The 21,959-nt window shown below is 44.5% G+C and overlaps 1 protein-coding gene across 1 annotated transcript in view; it reads left to right on the top strand.

The window, feature by feature from the left end:
• Nucleotides 1-20,960, top strand: part of LOC116292345 (endothelin-converting enzyme homolog) — a 30,738-nt gene extending 9,778 nt beyond the window's left edge. Inside the window, exons 15-19 of the mRNA XM_089035664.1 lie at nt 521-645; nt 1,250-1,315; nt 1,820-1,915; nt 2,480-2,556; nt 20,234-20,960. Coding sequence (XP_088891790.1) covers nt 521-645; nt 1,250-1,315; nt 1,820-1,915; nt 2,480-2,556; nt 20,234-20,333 — 464 coding nt within the window. The 3' untranslated portion in view covers nt 20,334-20,960. The remainder of the gene's footprint in view (nt 1-520; nt 646-1,249; nt 1,316-1,819; nt 1,916-2,479; nt 2,557-20,233) is intronic.
• Nucleotides 20,961-21,959: the final 999 nt, after the last annotated feature.

The following is a 21,959-nucleotide window of genomic DNA, read 5'->3' as shown; positions in this document are numbered from 1 at the left end:
CAAAGAATATGAAATCCATTCGTTGCGCAATTTCTACACTAGTATTTGAGTCAAAATGAACGGTAGAAAGAATCGATATTAGTAGGATTACGAGGTGTTAGCTTATAACATGTGACACACGAGAAGTTAAAAGGCATTAAATATAACATCAAATATTGTATAATTATCAAAAGTATTGTATGTAGAAATGCTATGGATGGCAAGAGCTTGTCAGCCAACACATTTTTTCCATACTAAGCCTTATAAAATATTTGGTTTTATAATCAATGTCACTTTCTCCGATAGTCGACATTAGGAGCTGCGACATAGTCGTCTTACTATCCAGGTGCTACACTCGCTTTAAGGGCGTGGGTTGGGCTCACGTGATCTGTTAGTGAAAGTTGGCTATTGCTTTGAGAAATCTTGAACGAACCCTGAAAGTCATAACCCCCCCCCCCCCCCCCACCTCCCACCGACACACCCCACCCCCAATTATCTGTTGCACTGGCAAGCCTTTATATCAATAACTTTTGTCTCAAAGGACGTTTGTACGATAAAAGTGGAGATCTCTTCAACTGGTGGACCAAAGAATCAAACGACGCTTTTGTCAGGAAATCTCAATGTTTTGTCGATCAGTACTCTAACATCACTGACTACGATATGAATGTGAGTGAGAACTTGAATATATTCCTATGTTATTTTAGATAGGAATGACTCAACTGAAGGTAAGCGCGCATGCTGTGTTCTCTCGTAATGCACGCGCTACTAACCAATCAGAACGCGAGATTTGTAACAGTTATTTTATAATTAATATCAAAGTAAGTTTTGTAGTATACCATGGGGAATTCCTATGGGTTTTGAGTAAATAAGGAGTTAACCTGATGCTTGTAAAGTAGAATTTAGAACAAAGAAAAGTTGTATTAATAAAGCATTCACCTGGTACCTCTCGTAAACAAGTGCTCACAAAAATAACTGTAAGAGGTTTGATTACCATGGCACCTTTTTGGCACCGATTGTAATCTGTAGAAAAAAGGTGGGAATAGAATGCGAGGATGAAAACAGAAGTCGATAATAAAACTTTGCTATGTCTGTGATAATGACTGCGCAATTCTTATTGCGAAAGAGATGTGTATAGCCAAGGCCTTTGCAATCCCTGCATCTACTGTTTATAGTTTCCTATAGGAAAAAATTACTGATCTATTCTTTTTGATGAGTGCAAACTTTAAGGAAATCTATACATTCAAAAATTCAATTATTTTTTCCTTTTCAGTTGAATGGCAAGCAAACACTAGGGGAAAATATTGCAGACAACGGTGCGATAAGGCAGGCGTACATGGTAAGGCATACACAAGATGGATATTTGAATATCTACCAGTTATGGTTCAAAATATATAACTGTATATTGCACACTTCTCGTAATCGCTGCAGTATTGAATGAAAGCAGTTCTTGGACTGTCGTTTTACGCGCGTGCTGTGTGCTCTCATAAAGCACGAGCCACCAACCAATCATAAAGCTAAATTTTATAATTTTTATATCCATACTTTACTGGGAACTGTTAGCAACTTCCAGTTCTTAATACTGAGTAATTTTCACAGTTCCTTGCGCCATCTTGAAAGGTAGCCGTGCCTTTGCATCCAAACGAGACGAACGGTGAGCTTATAATGATCGATAGAGACCTTTTTTAACACCTTGGACAATGATTCACATGTCTCTATCATTGCAAGCTCACCGTTCGTCTCTCTTCGATGCAAAGCCACGGCTATTTTTCAATATGATGCAGGGAACTGTGAAGGGGACTATTGACACTGCATGGTGCTAATCCAAGAATTTAATTTTCAGGCTTATAAAAACTGGGTCAGTAAAAACAAAGAAGAACTAAGGCTCCCAGGAATGAACTACACCAATGACCAACTGTTCTTCATCAGCGCAGCACAGGTATTTAGTAATATTGGTAGTGTTCAAGGGCGTGGTCAGAGGGGGTCAGGAAAGAAGGGGGTATTGGGTTACTAGTAGGGAGGTTGGTATTGCTGCAAGAGGGGGGATGGGGAGTGGAAATACTATAAAAAATAAGTTGATGGGTATTGATCTTTACTTGGGTATACTGGTTTAAGGGCGTGGCCTGAGGGGGTCAGGAAAGAAGGGGTGTAGGGTACCAGTAGGGAGATTAGTATTGCACGAGGGGTAAATATTGTGAGAAGAAGATGGGTATTGCTCCTCTTTATCTTGAGTGTATTCGTTTCTCATTTCAGACCACGTGTCATTCTCTTGAGAATAAGATTCTTTGTCTGAGATGAACCCATATTCATGTGTTTTGATCATGTGCAACCTTTAAACAATGAAATGATACTTTAGGGAATGACACGTGGTCTGAAATCGAAAAACATTGCGGCCAAGGCAAAAAGGTCCATCGCGGGCGGAGGGCATATACGAAATCTAGTATAGATTATTACAAAAACGTTAAAAAGTTTCTGGTATGCTTTTGAAATAAATCTATTTTAGGTTGATTGCGGTACAGTTTTACCACAAACAGCCAAGAAACTTATCGAGACAGCAACTCATTCACTCAGCAAATGGAGGTAAGTCAACACGATATATTTTAAGTGGAATCTATCTCCAAGGCATACTTTGAACCTTGAGTCTTGAATCATGAAGGACGAAATTTTGTTCAAGATTTCAGGTCATTCAGAATTTACGGAAAATAGGTTCCAAACAGAGTGGCCAAGAAATATAGGTTGGCAAAGCAGCAGTAAGGGGGACTCGCGGTCACCATTCGGAATCGCCCGGGAATTACCCGTGTTTACGCACTAGCGTCCCCCGCGGGAATTACCCGTGTCCCGTTATATGTTGCGCGAATGTTAAGATATTTGTCTTATATATGCATGAATGTAAAAAGTTCACCAATGACTTCTGTATAATTTGCCTAAGATCCAAAGTTAACATACCTAAGCCCAAGGGTTTCTGGTGTTGTGGTAAGAAAATGCAAATAGAAGACGACACGTCAGCGCAGTGTTACGAATGTGGTAAGAATATTCGTAATGCCGTACCAAATGCTACCAGAGAGAAGTATTACGCCAATGGAGGTCGTAAGAAAACGCCATATAAGAGAATAAAATACTTCAGGGACTGGATGAGTCATATCCAAGGTTTACATCCGGTATATTTAAGCGACGAAGTAAAGAAGAAAATCATAGACCATTTAGAAGAGCCAACCCCACAAAGCCTACGGAAAGCGTTGAAAAAATTAAGGCTAGGGAAATATTACAAAGCTATTCCCTATCTTTTGTCTGAAATTACCGGTAAGTCTATTCCTGAGGTTTCTGATATGACAAAAGCCGAGTGGATGTTTTGTCGGCTGGATAAGGATATTCCTTATTACCCTAACGTAATCTACGAAATATTTTATGAAATAGACCCCAGCCACCCCCTGTTAGGATGGATTCCGAGGCGACAATAACATATTACGCGTAATTCGTACGATGAATTTATATTACGCGTAATAATTTGCCAAATAAAGTCATGCAAATAATTTATATTACGCATAATAATTCGCTAAATGATTCATATTACGCGTAATAATTCGCCAAATAATTCGTATTACGCGTAATAATTCGCCAAATAATTCATATTACGCGTAATAATTCACTGAATTCATATTACGCGTAATAATTCGCCAAATAATTCACTGAATTTATATTACGCGTAATTTCTAGACAGCCGGCGTTCGATATGTAAATAGAACCCTGTCACGCTCTTTTCAAAGCAGATGTTTACTGAGCAAGCTTTCTTTGAAGCTCTTCTTTTGCCTCCTGGTAGATCTTTTTGCGAGATTCCTCGGAAAGATCTTTTACGACTGTTTTTTTATTCCTTATGTCCGACTTTAATTTCTCGTATTTGTCTTCTTCGGCCAGAATGAGCGAAAATTCTACATCATCTATTTTACGGTCACGCAGAGCCTTTGAGACAAGATCGGTAATTGTATTTACTTTAGCCCTTGACAGAGCTATTGTCGTGTCGTGTTTTGATATTTTGCTTGACAACTGTTTCATAATGCCCGTAGCAACAGCCGAAATAATACCACAGGCTGCCCCAACGCCGGCCAAAGGAACTCCAACGATTATTCCCGGCCCAGTAAGCGAAGTAGCAACGCCGGAGCCCGTTAACACGACAGATATGGATCCTGAAGTTATCGCAATCTTATGTAGCGTACTCCTGGCTCTGACGTACTTTTTTCTAACTTTTTCATAGTGTTTTGTCTGCCCTTCCAAGTAAGCCAGGATTAAGTTTGCTTTATTCAGACGAAAGTTTTCGCCGTTTAGTTCGTTAGGTGTAGTATAGGGAACATCTGGGTACAACTTAGGTGCTGATGGTATAACATCCATTATATATACTAATGTACGACGCTTTTGGGAATGATATTGAGGAGCAGCCACATCAATATTGGAACTGGAGGGCCTTCAGGAAGATGTTTCCGCACGCGGATGCTAGTAAGTTCGAAAGGAGGCCTGATGGGATTTACTTCAACGGCTCCAGGATGTACAGCAATGAGGATTTGAAACCTACGCTGGTCGATCAGATAGACTCTCAGCTGAAGCATCCTAAGCCTAAACCCGTGCAAGGTTGGTCAAAGGAATTATTGCTTGGTACCAGTACTTATCCGATACCCGCGGTTCCATTTGATGAACATCCAAGCTTGGGCCTAACGTTGAACATGCGGATCTCAAACAACCATTCCTTTCCGTTAAAGGTGCGAGATATCTTCGAAAACGTTCCCATTGTTCATACCACCGCTAAGGAATCTCATGAATGGTTAAGTGGTCCTAACATGCGTTATTGGCCGCAGCAACTAAACTTTGCGGTTTGGTGTGCCACTAGCGGCTGTGGTGTAAGTGCAAACTTGATGAAGAATTCAATATTTATGTTTCATTTTCACTTTACGGTTAGAAGAATACTGCATGAGATGGGCGTTACTGCATTACCAGGAGATGCCACGTTTTATCCAAGAGATAATAAATACAACGTTCCAGCCTATAACAGGCTTTGTAAGGAGTTCGGTGTTGTAGGGAAGGATTTTAGATGCACTGTCGGTGCTAACAATGGCTTGGGGCATATTTGGGCTTATTGGGGGATTGGTGGACACGAGCTAAGTGATAAGGAAGTTCATGCATTGAATCTACGATGGAACACTGGGTATCATAAAGAAACTCACGACAGTAGCATCTTCTTTGAACCAAATGCCAAGACCACTAAGGAAGTCAGAGACGGACCTCTGTTCAAAGACGAGGGTGGTAAGTATGCAGGGGCCAATCCACTGATTATTAAGATTACCAACGACGAGCAAACGAAGCAATATCTTAATTTCATACCCCCAGAAGGTAAAGGACTAACTAGAGCCGGCCTTGCCCGTTTGAACCGCAGCATAGAAGCTTACGTGTATTCTATCCTTGGAGCTCAGGTAAATACCCGATCAAATATAATTGGAAATACGGGCGCCGCAGAAGAAACGCGAGCCGAAGCCTTGATCTTATTCGAAAGTTCGATCTTGGAGGGCGACATTAGCAAGGGCGTACAGCGTTACCAACTAGCTATACAAAATTCTAAGGCGAGGTTGGACTATGCAGTAGCCCCGGGTTGTTGGTTAATGCCTAGTAATTTATCTATAAATACTGGCTCTGTAGTAGGATACAACAACAAACTTCAACGAGCTACTAAGGATATGAAGTTTGGGGTGAATGACGTGAACTCTGACACCATCAGGAGGCACTTAGTTGAACAGCCTAAAAAAGTGCACCAACCACCTAAAAAAGAACCATACCGAGCGCCTAAAAAAGAACCATACCGAGCGCCTAAAAAGGAGGAGGAATATGACCATAACTTACTAAAAGACGGCCTAGTAGTTGCAAGTATTGGTCTGAGCTATTATATATGGCGGTGAGTAACCCATACATGGCTGGAGTAGATTGCGTTTATACGACTTACACAGGCGAGAAAAAATACAACCAGGCATCTTGGGTTGATGTCACGGGCATGTCCGTGAATTTGAATTACTCAGGAAAGAAATTGATCCTTTGTAGTATTTGCATTGGTACGAGCAGCCATGCCAACGTGGGCTTTAGGTTCCTGGATGAGAATGGCGTACTGCAGCCTATGAGAAATAAGACAAACAACAGGGAGCCTGCGCATTTCTCCGTAGAGCCCAACCCAGCCAGCGCCGAAAATCTATCGGTTTGGACTTTCCACATGGTCGCCGATTGCCATGGGAAGGTAAAGCTGCAAATGCGCGTAGATGACACCGGGAGCGTTTGCATAAATAGCATAGAAAATCAAAGGGATACTATTTATAATCATAAGACCATTAGCACTCTTACGGTGATTAGTCTTTAAATATATGAACCCACACGCGAAGGAAGATTGGTTTCTACATTTTTTGGAGGAGAAGGACTACTTAGAACAGCATTGGCATGACACCGGGCTGTGGGTGAAGGTTGGGGGCCTGGGATTGATCATGTGTACCATTTGCGTTTCGACGGGGTATTCGTGTAATGTCGGGTTTAGGATTGTCGATGAGGATAACCACCCATTACTACCCTACAGAAAAAAAGATAATAATAGGAACCCAGCTCATTTCTCGTCGGCGCCCCCACCGTTAAGCACAGAAGACTTAACGCCGGTAACTTTTCACATGATAGCCAATTGTCAATATGCGAAGCTTCAGGTTCTTCCCAACGACGTTGCCTACCTTCGGATAAATGCCGCCCCGTCAAAAGATCCTCCAACGGATGCTGTTTGGAATCATAAGCCCATTAGCACCATGAGCGTGCTGCCGCTAGTTCCGCATTATCAAGGCGGCGTGAATACTATCTTTACTTATCCCCAGTCGAGAACGCCTCGGATGCCTGACGACGATAAGCCACCAGTAATACACAAGGATAAGATCAACCCTTCATCTTCTTCAGGAGTACCACTCCAATAGCGACAACCAAGATCCAAATGTTATTCCCCACGAACTTTAACAGTTCTCCGCCGGCCCTAAGTGCCAAGGAAACAACCGAACCCAGCAGCCCAGGAAGACCGGCTGCCATCTTTTTTCCCAAGTCCGTTAGTCCATTGCCTAATTTCTTTACGCCCGCGCCTGTAGCCTTAAGCGTGGATAGGATAACTCCTACTACGGTACTAATAGCGACCGCAAATGCCAGTGGAACGCCATACTTCAAAAGGGCTCTTTTTACCTTTTCCTTGGTGGTAAGCCCCAGCTCCTTTTCCAGCTTTTCCTTTTCCGCCTGTAATTCCGCAAGGCGTACCTCGAGGGCCTCTACTTCCCTTTGGGCTGCCTCCCTTTCTTCTTCGGGGCGCGCCTGGTCATTGATTACTTCTTGCTGCCGCTCTATTTGCCCCTCCAGGTCTTCGATGGCCTGATCTCTTTGCCGGATTTGTTCCTCCTTAGTATTGATTTCAGCCATTAACCGCCGCCTTTCCACCAAAGAGCCAGCTATGGTAGTTTGTAGGTCCTTAGCGTCGTCTCTTGTTAAGTCCAACTCCTGCAGGGCAAGGTTAAGAGCCCTTTGGGTTTGGTTTCTTTCGCGACGAATTTTGGTTCTTTGTTCTACCAGCTCCCTTATTTCTTGATCTTTGAATTCGACCTCCCTTTTGTGTGCGTCGGCGAGCCGCTGGTTTTGCTTCATGTATTCTTCCTCCCTTTCTTCCAGCGTTTCCCGCAGCGCTTCCGTTGAGGTGCCAGAGCTTTGAGCTTCTTCTAAGTCCCTTTGTGCTTTATCTCTTTCGCGCAGGGTTTTATCCAACTGGTTTCTCATTTCTTTCATTCTTTCATCTTGATGGGCGGACTTCTTCTCAGCATCAGCGAGTAGTTGACTTTGCTTTGCGTACTCTGCGTCTCTTTTTTCTAACTCCCTTTGCAGCTCCTCGGCACGCTTTTCAATTTCAACCCTTTCGGTTAGGGCTCTCAACCTTTCTAGCATGCTTCTAGTAGCCTGCTGAAAGCCTTTTAATCTTAAGACGTCGCCCCTAACGTCACCATTCTCATCAAAGAGGGGTTGCGGTTTCGTCCAGCGGTCTTTGTCGGGAAATCTCAGGTCTTGGACGCTTATTAGGACTTTGTTTCCGCGTTCTGTGAGCCTTACCTCGTCAGCATCAAGGTGGGTGTAGCGCAGCTCTAGCTCCTGCTTTGCCCACTCTACGGTTTCCCGCGCGGTTGCTTCCGGCTGGTCCACGTTTTGAAGTTCCAAGTACTCAGGAATGGGTTCATTAGGCTTCTTAGATATCCACTTATCTCTTAAGGCAGCTTTGAAGCGTTCCCATCTACCACCAAACTTATTTTCCAAGGCTGCGTCGTAGACTAGGGGGTCGGTATCCGCGCCTTGGGTCCATGCGTCGAATTCGTCGTCGTTAATGTCAACTTGACCTTCTTCGGTAAGGGGATCAAAATCCGTTCCTTCTACTTCCATTATATATGATAAGCTCAAAGTTAAACCCCAACGTATTACCTAAGCAGGTTGGCGGACTGAAAGCAGAACGCACCTTTCACCGGGTCACATTCACGCCTTCTAGCGCAAAGCCGGGGGAGACGCTGTATGTAGGCGTGCCCCGCCTAACAGATAACCTAGTGTTGGTTCCTGGTACCTTGGCTTTAAGGTTCGACCTAGCGGTACAGTCAAGCCCCACAGATGAAAGGATTATCGTTAACAACGTGGGTCGCAACATCGTTTCTAAGATGCGCGTAAAGTTCGCCGGGGAATCGCTATTAGATTTGAATAGGTATGACTTATACACCACGTACAAAGACTTATGGTTGACAGCCTTTGACCGCGCGCAAAGGATAGAACAAGGAATTGGTAGTGTCATTCTACGTAAGGTCCGCACACCTACGAAAACGCAACCTACTTACGGCAGCGGAGAAACCGCAGTGGCAGACGCAAAGCGAATAAAGACCGCCTATGGTAGTAAGTATGTCATACCATTAGACTTTGAAGTGATTACGAATCACGGTGTGTATTACCCAAGACAGTTATCCGAGCTACAGTTTGAAGTAACTTTAGCAGATGCTAATAACATCATTGGTGGGCTAAGCACTGCACTTACCACAACAACCCCATACTCTATTACCAACTTAGAGCTACAGTACGAAACGGTGTACAGCGAAGAGCTGGCCCGTAGCGCTGACATGGAATATAGCGCCGGAAAGGCATTCCTTTACGACCACGTAGTGATGTATAAGACGTTCAGCTTCCTGGATAAGACGGATGAGGTTATTAACCAAAGTATTAACCTCCCCCGAAGAAGTCTCACGGGGTTGATGTTGGTGTTCGCCAAACCCTACGAGGCTGGTAAGCGCGACAGCGAGGCCTTTCATAACCCCAACATTACCAACGTTGGCGTGAATATCAACGGCGTTCCAAACAAGGTCTACTCCCAGGGGATAAAGCCCGCAGATGTGTACAGAGAGGCCATGCGCAAGTTTGGCGACCAAATTAGCCCCGAGGAATTCTTTAAGGATAAATATGCGCTGTGGATTGACATGCGCACCATTAACGACGAAGACCTACATGGTCAGGGTTTACGTCTAGTAAATACGCAGGATGGCATAACATTGGAGATCAAACGCACCAAAAACACCAGTGCGAGCGACGGTGATAAGATAAACTGCTACGTCTTCGTCGTGTCTGACGCGCAACTGAGCGTAGAAATGAATCAGCTAAAGAGCGTTGCGTATTGATCCACTCGCTCATCCTTTTGATAAAAAAATATCGTTGGTATATAATGCTTCGCGTATTCGAAAACAACGAAACCAAACTGCAATGCATAGTGCAAGGCGATAAACTATACTTCAAAGCAAAGGAAGTGGCGCTGGCGTTGGGTTACGAACGCCCAAAAGATGCAATTAAGGTGCATGTTCGTGAAAAGTATAAGGTAAAGCTTAGCGAACTTAGAGTGGAGGTGAATCGCCTCCCCTCGTATTCACAGCCTAATTCCCTGTACGTAACCGAATCTGGGTTGTATCAACTAATATTTAGCTCTAAGATGCCAACGGCAGAGACATTCCAGGATTGGGTCCTCGAGGACGTTCTTCCCGCATTGAGAAAGACAGGTAAGTATGAAATAGAAAGGCGGTTCGATAGTCCTAACAAGTTAGTCTTCAAAATGGAAATGAGTTTGACCTGCATAAGAAAGTCGTGGACTACATACGCCGCTTCTACCCACAGATGCTCATAGCGCCCGGCTTAGGGGAATTGCAGGATTCTGACAGCAAACGCATAAAATGCTGGCAGAAGGGTTATCAAAGGGGTCAACCCGACCTCTTAATACTGAACGCGCATTTAAGGTATGAAGGGCTTTGCATCGAATTAAAGACGCCGAAAGGAAATGGCATACTCTCCGCAGACCAACGCAAGATAATTTCGCAGTATGACGCGAATGGTTACCTGACCATGGTTAGCAACGATTATGACGTCATCTGTCGTGCCCTTAGCAACTACGCGGAAGGCATCCGTATTCCCTGTCGGTGGTGCTGCAAACGCTTCAAGACTACGGAGACAAGGGCAACGCATTTAAGAATATTTCATAGATATAATGATCGTCAACCAAATACACTGGCGTGACCTGATTTGCGGTAAAGCATACGAAATAAAAAATTACGTCGTCTTCGAAGACATCGACCGTTTACGGTTAGTCCTCAAAGACTTAGAAGGTAAGGAATATTCCCTTTGGGCGCCGGATTGCGTGCGGTACGTAATTCAGGGCGAGGAATTCACCCACTTACGCAGCTATGGTAAGGTAAATGGCCGATGGAAGTTTGACATTGAAAGAAGAGTCACTCTATCTCCTCTTTGTAGTTAAGCGCGTCTGCTAAAGTCCGCTGCGCTTTAGGATCCGCGGAGCACCAATGCCCCACAAAGGATCCTTCGGAGAATACCCTGTCGCAATGAAGGCAGGTGTATTTTTTACGCGGTTTGGGTATCGGTGGCTTACGAGGGGTAATGCAGTCGGCAGGTAGTTCGCAAGTAATACAGTCCATATATTGAAAGGGTAATTAGAATGCCTCCCAGAAAGGCAGCTGCGTAGGCTAGCATATATCCTACGACCTTCCTTAAAAGGGGTTCCTATTATTCTTGTTGTTTTGTTAAATGTTGATGATACTTAACAAACAACAAGAAAAATAAGATCAGGATTTGAGACTCTTTGCACAAACCCTGCTTTACTATTAAAGGCCCCAAGAAATGCTATTGCGTATCATATATTTCAAAGAGTGTCTCAGAATGTTGACAATAAGGTTAAATCTTTGTTAAGACACCCCGGAAACTATTTCAAAGAGTGTCTCAGAATGTTGACAATAAGGTTAAATCGTTGTTAAGACACCCCGGAAACTATTTCAAAGAGTGTCTCAGAATGTTGACAATAAGGTTAAATCTTTGTTAAGACACCCCGGAAACTATTTCAAAAGTGTCTCAGAATGTTGACTTTTAGGTTAAATCTTTGTTAAGACAGTTGAAGATATGTTCCTCTTCTCTGACACAACCACAACGATCGCACTCCTGCCTCCAATACTCCCTTTTAGTCCACGGAACGCCTTCGGCGCGTTCAAAAGAGGGGAAAGTACGGACTATCTTCTTATGGTAATCTATGCGATTCCTTAAGTAATCCTCTTTATGCGGGCAGCGACACATCAAATCCGCACATTGGTAGCAATCCACGCCTTCCAAGTCGTAAGCGCGGGAGAGAAACCTATAATTCACTTCATGCGTTCTCCGGTGCGTCTGTAAACGTTGACGACTACTAAGTATCTTATTACAGAAACTACACTGTCTGGTTCGATTACAGACGCCCCTTTTCAGATGCTGCTGCATTTCGAAGGGGTTGTGGAATTCCTTATTACAGTCCTTACAAAGCCCACAAATGCGTTTATCCTGATGTCGTTGCATCTTTTGAACGGTGCTGAATTCCTTACCGCAATCCTTACAAGCGCGGCTAAGGGGTTTCTTTGTACAAACGCCGCGACGAACGTGGTATTGAAGTCTTTGTTTGGTGCTGAACACCTTCTTACACAACAAGCAGTCCATATATACTTAACAATATCTTAGCCTCCATTTAACATCCTTAACAAAGATTTAACCTAAACGTCAACATTCTGAGACACTCTTTGAAATAGTTTCCAGGCATCCTTAACAAAGATTTAACCTTATTGTCAACATTCTGAGGCATTTTTTGGAATAGCTTATGGGCGACTTAACAAAGATTTAACCTTATTGTAAACATTCTGAGGCATTTTTTGGAATAGTTTCCAGGCATCCTTAACAAAGATTTAACCTAAACGTCAACATTCTGAGACACTCTTTGAAATAGTTTCCAGGCATCCTTAACAAAGATTTAACCTAAACGTCAACATTCTACAGGGGATATCGCATGAAGTCCTTAACGGACTCCTTAGCCCACGTTGCCATCGTTATCAGCGCGCCAAACCTTTCCGCGCGCTTCAGGCCGCACATTTCATCGTACAACTCCTGCACGCGCTCTTTTAACCGGTCTATCTCCTCCCTTTGCATTTCTATGGTGTCTCTTTTATCTTTTGCGTCGGCGACAATTCTTTGCACTGCTTCCACTGGCTCCATATATATCAGGGAACAAGTTCCCTTCGAGAAAAGGCAACTAGTGAAAATCCCTGTGATTTTCTAAAATATAATGAACCCAGATCACATGCCCTGTAACGCTCTAATAGTAGGACCCACCGGCTGCGGAAAGACCCAATTCGTGGTAGAGCAGCTATTAGGACCCTTTAGATACCGTTTCGACTACATAGTGCTGCTCTGCCCCACCTACGTGAATAACCGCACCTGGACGGGCATAGGAGTGAACGATGACGACTTCTTCGTAGATATCTTAGACCCTAACGAGTTATCCAGCCATCTTAAGTTTTGGCACAAGCAATTCCCTAAGGATACGCAGACACTCCTCATATTGGATGACATCGCCTGCGGGGACGACGTAAAAAGACGCACCTCCGAATTAGTGAAGCTCGCCTTTAGCGGCAGACACGACAATATTAGCGTTTGGTTGCTCTCCCAGCAGCTTACCAGCGTCTCTAAGCCTTTTAGGGAAAACATAGGTTCACTTGTCGTATTTTATACTCCGAGCAAGTCTGATCTGGAAACCATCTTAAGCGACTATGGAGGCGAGATAAGCAAGGAACAGTTACACGAATACATGCGGCACCTAAAAACGCACCAACATTCCAAGATGATCTTCTCTTTGAGGTTTCCGTATTCCATAAAGATCTGCGATCTTTAATATATATGGATATTGAGCAGCTCTTAGATGAAGTCCCCACACAGTTAGATGAAAGTAACCTCAAGGAACAACTCAACATCCTTGTGTCTTCGGGGAAGTGCAAGGAAATGATTGGTAAGGAACTTACCCATGAGCAAGTTAATAAGTTGTCAGAAGAGGAGGTTAAGAAGTTCCATAAGAGGTACGAGGCCGCCCTTGCAAGTAAGACCACCGACGCCGTCGCAGACTCCGCCATCCGACTTGCCACCAAACTCCTTGGACTTGCGCTGCCCATAGACGACGTGGAGCAACTACGGAAGGACATTAGCGAGGACTATGTCATCGCCCAAGAACTTAAGATAACCTGCGGGTGGTTGTCTTTGAAGTGCGGTAAGTTAATGGCAGTCGCCTCTGCGGCTTTGCACGTAGCTCAGCACGTCGACTTGAAGGAACTTACGACGTCTTGGAAGGACTTCAAGAAGGACAGAGAAGTCGAAAAGGTCTTCCAGGCGGCACTTGCTGAGGTACCTGATCAAGTCGCCTCAAGTACTTAGTTAAGTCATTCGCGGGAATTGCCCAGGTCGCCTCAAGTACTTAGTCAAGTCATCCTTAAGTCATTCTCAAGTACTTATCAAGTCCTTCAAGTCCTTAGATATAAATGAGTGAACCAGAGTCGAAGGTAGAGCAGCCCCAAGAGGAGCAGAAGATTACCAAGGCTAAATCTCCAGGCAGAGTCGCTGCCGGAAAGAAGCTCGCGGAGATGAATAAAAAGAACAAAGCCAAAAAAGAAGAAAAGGTGGAGGAAAAAGAAGAGGAATCCTTCATTAATCCTGGGTACGTCATTGGCGCGTTAGGAGTTGCTATAGCAGCAGGCAGCCTTTACTTACAATGGCGGGCAACGAAAAAGGTAGAACCACCAACATATCACGCGCCCGTGCACGCACCTGTGGAACCAGCTGTTAGAAAAAGTAAGATCCCTGAAATGGAGTAATAACCTTCTCGCTCTGTAATATAATGTCAACCGCGTTATTGAAAACTGTTGAAGAAGCAGCTATTATTACTTCCATCGTTGCGGGTATTGGTTGGGTTGGTAAGAAAGTGCTCAAAGAAGACTTTACTGAAGACCCAAGCAAGAGCTTCGCTAACTTTGCCAAGATGACCGCTGCCGTAGGCGGAGCTATCATGGTAAAGGATTACCTACGGAAGGAAAAGTACCTGCCAACGACATAACTCGTGAAAATCCCTGTGATTTTCTAATATATAATGGCTAGCGTGGTCGCAGGTGGAGTTATTGCAGCTTTAGCATTCACTGGAGCTAATTATGGTGGTCAGTATTTGGATAGATTAGTTAGAGGTGATCGCAGCGGAGATTTAGCCGCCGAAAGGAAGAGACACGACTTAGCGCTGGAGAAATATCAGCGAGACGTGGCGGCTTGGAATGAAAAAAGACAAGCTTACAGGGATTGGTTGGATAAGAACTACCAAGACAAGATGCAGGCGGATAAGAACTTTGAAAATACAGACTACGCCTTTAAACTTTATGCGCAAGCACACCCCGCGGCATTAACGGGGTTGAGAAAGCCTCAGTTTAAGAATTACTATCAGCCTTCTAAGAAACAAAAAGACAATGAGTTGGTCTTCGTAGGAGTCGCAGGGCTGGCCGGAGGCGTAGCTTTGGCGTATCTGCTCTGAGCTGCGCTCAGATCACTAGAGGGGAACTGTGTTTCCTGAAATATATGATCGTCTTTTTGGAAAGCGACAAGAATAACTTTACCACTTATCTGAATCCCCCCATCAAAGCCCATAAGGTTCGGCTGGTTAGTTGCTCTTTGTACAATTCTTGGTATAATTTAGTCAATGCCTTGGTCACCGTACTTAAGGCGCCTGGCAAATATCAAGGTGAAATGCTACCCGATGGACATTACACGCCAATCACACTTGCCAAGGAGCTCGCCAAGCGCGGTTATACGCTCACCACGGGGTTGCCGCACGAAATGACCCTCAAACATAATATGCCAAATTATTCAGTAACTTTTGGAAAGCTTGACCCATTGGGGTCATTATTATGTGCCTCAGGCAAGACAATTACCGACGCGGCCATACCCGTGAAATGGAAAGTCGCATCCTCTTATGAAGTCTATTGCGACTTGGTCCATAGTTACAACAATGGAGAAAAGTCTTCTCTTATGTCCAAGTTTCTGCCCAAAGGTAATCCATTTGACCCAGTAGAATACACTCCCATTTCTTTGAGCTATGATTTGTCTAATTTGGTAGAAAGCATAAACATCACCATTAAAGTGGACGGAGAGACGGTGGATTTCAACGGGCGAAAGATCAATCTTGTCTTGGAATTCATATAATGGGTCGAACAGAGGACAAACTCAAGAGGATTTACTATGGGCCTGAAGGCTATTGGAAAGGAGCGTCGGCCATCAAGAAACTCGCGACCGCGGCCAGGGTATCAGAAGAAACGGCTAAGAACTGGCTAAGAAAACAAACCCTCTGGCAGGTTTATCTTCCCGTGCCCAAGTACATTCCCAGGCCCAGCTTTACCGTAAATACCCCCAATGAAGTTCATCAGGCGGATTTGCTTTTCTTACCGCACGACAAGGTGAGAAGAAAGACCTATAGATACGCTTTGACCGTAGTTGATATCGCAAGCAGATACAAGGACGCCGAACCCATAACCAGCAAGGATTCTGGGGAAGTCGCAGAAGCCCTAGGTAGGATTTATAAGCGCGTTTTGAAATGGCCTAAGCTGCTGTAAGTGGATGCGGGGACAGAGTTCATGGGCGTGGTTACTAAGACCCTGAAAGACCGCGACACTAAGATTAGGAGAGCTGAAGCTGAGTACCACAGGGGTCAGAGCATCGTCGAAAGATTCAATAAGACCTTGGCCGAGCGTCTCTTTGGGTACCAGTATTGGAAAGAGCTGGAAGATCCCTCCAAACGCAACAGGGAATGGACTCAGAGGCTCCCCCAGGTCGTCGCGGCTTTGAACAACGAGGCGGCCAGGGCTACGGGAATGAAACCCAAGGATGCCATAAAAAAGAAACACGTGGAGCACAAGTCCTACGTCAGAAGTTCAAGGGCGGTCGGACTAAAGGAAAAAAAGCTCCCCCGCAACATAGTGGTCAGATACCTCTATCAGCCGGGGGAACTCGAAGGTGGCAGTAAGAGAGCCACGGATCCTAACTGGTCCCTGGAAACGTATGAGATTTCGAAGTCCGTCACCAAGGAAGGGCAACCCGTGTTGTATTACCTAAATGGCCCAAGTCGTGGATTTGTTAAGGAAGAGCTGCTCATAGTCCCCAAAGACTCAGAGTAGTGCTGCTCCGCGCGCCCGATTGCACTCTAGGCATGTCAGTCTTACGTTACCTCTGCAATGCCCGCGTTTATTATTTATGCGATCCACGGAGAACTGCTGATCGTCATTTGGGTCAAACCTCCATAGTAGAGGTATGTTACACTTGGCACACCGTGCCCCTTTCTTATAGATGTCGTCCACGCATAGGTCGAACGTCATATTTTTTTCTTCGTCCTGCCGTTTGTAGCGAAGGAGTTTCTTAGCAATGTTCTCTTTGGCTACGTCTTCTGGGGTCTTATCGTAGCGCAATTGCGGACCCCAGGCTCTTTTTAACTGTTTGGCATACTCCACACGGCTTACGGCGGTGTAGATAAGGTTGCTCCAACACAGCCGCTGGTCTATGATCCATAAGGTTTCTTTTATGGTAAGCCCCTGCGCACTATGGACTGTCATGCAATAGCCCAAGCGCCAGTCTGGATGGGAGGTTATTTTTTCCACCTTTTCTATGGGTACCCAGGCTTTATCATGCGTTACTGCGTTCTGCAGTTGGATGTCGGTACCAGGTACCCAGACGTCTCTTTTTTGTATGCGGGTGTCGTGGGGTTTGTAAGAAACGGGCACCAAATGCGTAGGAAAGCGCTCTTGGTGTATATTTAGCAAATCCTTTTGTATGCGAGACTGTGCCGCGCGCTTACTACTTAGCACCAGATCCTTAGGGTGCCAGGCGTATAGAAAGTCCTCGTATTTCTTCGCTCGTACGCGTTTGCGCAGTGTTTTGCATTGCTCGGCGTCACTGAGGCCCCTCAATTCCGCTTTCAGGTTTCTTATTTGATCCTTACTGCGGTAGTCGGTGTTAATTTCCTCCGCATGGTCTGCGAAATCTTTCAGCCATTCGTGGGGCATCTCTCCGGATATTGGAGGAGGCTGGCAGGGATCTCCGGCGAATATTACTTGACACTTTCCACGGAGGAATTCTACGAATTCTTTGAGGATTTCTAAAGGAACGGTGCAAATCTCATCCCAAAGTATCACCGGAGGTATGTTGTGGATGGCTTCTGGTACCCACTTTTGGCCATTCCAACGGAAGAAGCTGTGGTACGTTTGAGCGTCGTGGCCCATTTCGCAGAGTTCTCTTTCCAAACGATGTGTTGGCGTTAGCACCTTTATCTTAGGAAAGAGTTCTAACACGCGCGTAGTTTTACCACTGCCGCCGGTACCATAGAGGTAAGAGAAGCGTTGGTAGGAAATAGGGTCCGCAACTGAAGGTAGAGGCTCTTTGGTAGGCGTAATGGAACCGCGGGTGTGTTCTCCGTGATATTCTACACGTGCCCTCCAAGACCTTATCTCCTCATCTCTGACGCGCCATTGGCCACTTTCTGCAAGTTCATCGGCAGTGTAGAATTCCTTCATCTTTTCCAATACGTGCGGTTTCACGTATAAGGAATCCGTGGCTACGCGGGGGATATCTTCTTTGTCAAACCGCAGGAGCATCGCTAATAGGTTAATGTGCGCATATGCGAGCATGCTGGCACGCAGATGGTAATACTGCGGCCGATGGTCCTGGTAATAACACAGCGCATTCCATTCATGTAGTTTATCGTCGACAAGGTAGTCCCATTTCTCTACAGACACCATCGTTCCTTTGTCATGCGCGCGCTTGATGAGGAAGCTTAGCTCGCCTTCGTCCGTTATCAGGCGCCGCTGCATATGTTTTTCACCTTCTTTTGCGCCCTGCGTGAATTTACCTATGACCACGCGCGCTGTGGGGTTATGCTCCGGTAACCACTGCGTAAAGGCGCTGTGACAAAGTATGGCTTCATGCGCTGTGTATTTTAAAAGTTTACGCTCTTCAAAGAACTTCAATAGGGGCACCGGTATCCATTCTTTCTCCTGCAGGTGCTTCCCATACCACGCATAGATTATGGGGTGCAGACCCGCTGCTAATGTCCAGGTGGTCAACCGTACAAACCCCGTTGCTGGGGCGTCGTAGTGACCATCCAACGTAACACGAAAGAATTGCGAGTCTGGATGCCCGTATCTATCATAATATTCCTTACAATCCCCCAGGCCTTTGAAGCTTGCGGGGTAACAGTGTTTCATATCCAGCGACACGTATTCGTCTTCATCGTATTCCATGTTCCACAGACCGCCGTGGCCGTGTTCTACGCAAGCTTTAGCTATGTCTTTGAACTCCTCCGGCGTGGATTTCCAACCGTTTCTTTTCTTTGCGGCTAAGAAGTCCAAACTGCGACTGCTAAGCACTTCGTCGGAGAAGTCTTCTCCTAAAGTCTCACAGGCGCTTTGAATGCGCAGCTGTTCCACTTCAGGACGATACAAAGTACCATCTTGGGTCATAAATTGACTTCCCTCCGCATCCATTAACCGAATAGAATTCTCGTGCATTAGTTCTGCAAGCGGCGACTCCTTGTAAACGCGCGTCTCCTTCTTCTTTGGGAACCTTAACTCCCTCCACGCATGTGCGTTATGCTGGTAAATTACGATAGGCGCACCCCGGCCCCCATACTTGTGCGTCCCGGAGTAAATGAAGCCGTCGGTGATGTCTTTCACGTGTATGCGCCTTTCTAAAGCAACCTCTAACTTCTTGATATTTTCAATGGTGGCTCCTGCCCTACGAGTAGCATGCTCCCATTTCCTGATGGCTTCTCTTCTCTTCAACGTAAGCTTACCTCCCCTAGAGGAATCCTCGAAGAACTCTCTAACTAACTTACCCACGCAGTTACCCGGATGCCGCATTGGTTTGAGCTTCTTAACGTCCGGGTTCTTAATTTCATACGCACCGTAAATAACCACGGTGACCGGGTAAGCAACTTCGTAGAACAACATGTCGATGCCCACCAGCGCCCCAGGACGCGTGTCCTTGTTTAAAACGAACAGGTCCTTCCTGCCAGACGCCCGTATTGGATTCCTGCCCTTTTCTATTATCCACTCGCCGTCTAAATACTTTATAAACGTCAACTCCAGGCGGTAATTACCTTCGGGCATTAAGTCAATTATCCTTTCTGCTCTTTCCTCGCTCATCGTCTCATCTGTATCTCCCTCCATAAACGTTGTGAAGGCAAAGTCGGCGTCTAAGCGGTCCAGCACCTGAGTTCGCAGTCGGCGCACAGTCTTGTTACTAATGCTTTTGATGGTGTCCATCTATATCTAAGGAATATTTTATCCTCCGTTTGCGACACAAATATTTTAACCTTCGCAAACATAGCAGCAGTAAGGAAATCTTCACACAACATATAACGGGACACGGGTAATTCCCGCGGGGGACGCTAGTGCGTAAACACGGGTAATTCCCGGGCGATTCCGAATGGTGACCGCGAGTCCCCCTTACTGCTGCTTGGCAATCTCGCGGATTAGTAATCTTCCCTTGAGTTTGGACAATATGGTGCAGCGTGACATGGTATTAAAGACATAAAATAAGGGAAACCGCGCGCGAGTGATGTGTGCAGACAAAGAACACTTGGGGACTGGCACAACACGAGAGAATTGATAAGAAGCACTAAAAAAACATTCAAAATAGCCGTTAGTTTGAATACCAATGACGAAATAGAAAGTGCGCGCGTGTGTTGTGTGCTCTCATAAAGCACGCACCTCAACCAATGAGAAAACTAGAATTGTGACAGCTTTTATAATACATTGTATTTCTTCTTTTTTATCAGAGTTATTCTCGAAATGTCCAACTCTTACGAGTTTTCCGAAGCATTCAAGTGTCCAGTAGGCTCTCGCATGAATCCCACCACAAAATGTCGAGTATGGTAAACACTAGGACTATATACGTATACAATATTTGTGATAGTTGATAGGTCACGTGATGTTCACGTATCGAGTATGGTAAACACTAGGACTATATACATATACAATATTAGTGATATTTGATAGGGCACGTGATGGTCACGTGTCCAAACTTAACTAGAGCTCAGTCCTTCTCGGTTAAAAAGGTCGATTAGAATTATTATTTGTAATAAATTAATGAAATCGACCAGTTAAATACATGCACGGTAACTGAGCATATCATCATTATACATACCAATAAGAAGTTATAAAATACAGCTAGTTCGAAGTTGCCGAAAAAGTTTTGTTACGTGTTGCATGCTGCTTACAAAGGTTCAAATGTATTATATTCCAGTGAAGGTCCGTGGAATTTCAAACTAGTGTTAGTATTATTGAAAATAATGTTTATTTACTTTAAAGTCAATATTTGTGAATATTCTGACACTGAAATGAGGCTATCCCTGAGTAAATGAGTCCGTAGTCAATGAACACAGCGGTATTGTTCGAATTTGTAAAATATCTCAGTAGTGGATCCAAAATGCGTTACACCTTTAGTAGCTCTACATATCTTACTAGCTTTGCTAGTCTTCAGAGTTTAAACCCAATTTTCCCCATTTTTTTCGAGGGGGGGTGGGAGGGGGTTTGTGCGGGGAGGGGGGGGGGGCAATTCGCGGATAACATGTCTTGACTGACTTTGAATAAGAGGGTCTGGATGGGGAAATCCAGTCAGTTGTCGGGTAAGATTTCCCTTATTTGTTAATTCTAAGCTCAGCAGGTCGAATAAACTAATACGCCTTTGTTATAATTGTCTTGTATGCGAGTCTAACATTGAAATACAAGAGAACTGTCACAAATTCCATCGAGAAAAAGTGTGATTTCTTTAGTATTTTCATGTTAGTCTCGAATGCAAGATACTTTATATGATGAGGGTCAATCATTTTAATTCTCAAATGGCCAACACCTCGATCTTATCTGCTATGTAGCTTGTTGATGAAATTTAACACAGTTGTAGTTTAGACTTGCTTATCGTAATAATACAGACTCCCGTTAAAGGTTCTGTTTGAATATCATAATTAATGTACATATATTAAAATATAGGGGAAAGAATGGTTTAATTGTCAATAGATGTTTTTTTCTCAAACATTTGTATAGTTATGCTACATGACGTATTAAAATATTATAGGACTTACGCTTTGTTACGTTGCAGCCCTATAAACTATTTATCAATACACCCCTCATTCCTTGTATCCATCCATCCATCCATCCCTCCCTCCATCCCTCCCTCCCTCCCTCCCTCCCTCCCTCCCTTCCTACCCTTGGACTATAGCATACGCGTTTTGCCGGAAAAAAGCCAAAAATGACCAATTTTTCATCCTTCATAGATAATTGATATCATATCAAAAGATCACGTGAAAATGACCCAAAATCGATCACAACCATGGGCTATAGTCAATGCTTTTTGCCGGAAAATGGCCAAAAATGACCTATTTTGCATCCTATATAAATAATGCATATTTTTTCAAAAGCTGTGAAAATGACCCAAAATCCATCAAAACCATGGGCTATAGTCCATGCTTTTCCCCAAAAAAATGGCCCAAAAGGACCTATTTTTCA

Source organism: Actinia tenebrosa, unplaced genomic scaffold (genome assembly GCF_029948245.1).
Source record: "Actinia tenebrosa isolate PJP-AT-01 unplaced genomic scaffold, QUT_ActTen_1.0 PGA_scaffold3__52_contigs__length_22856419, whole genome shotgun sequence".
NCBI classification, from domain to species: Eukaryota; Metazoa; Cnidaria; class Anthozoa; order Actiniaria; family Actiniidae; genus Actinia; species Actinia tenebrosa.
The sequence above is the reverse complement of the archived record's forward strand: the minus strand, read 5'-3'. Positions and strand labels throughout refer to the sequence as shown.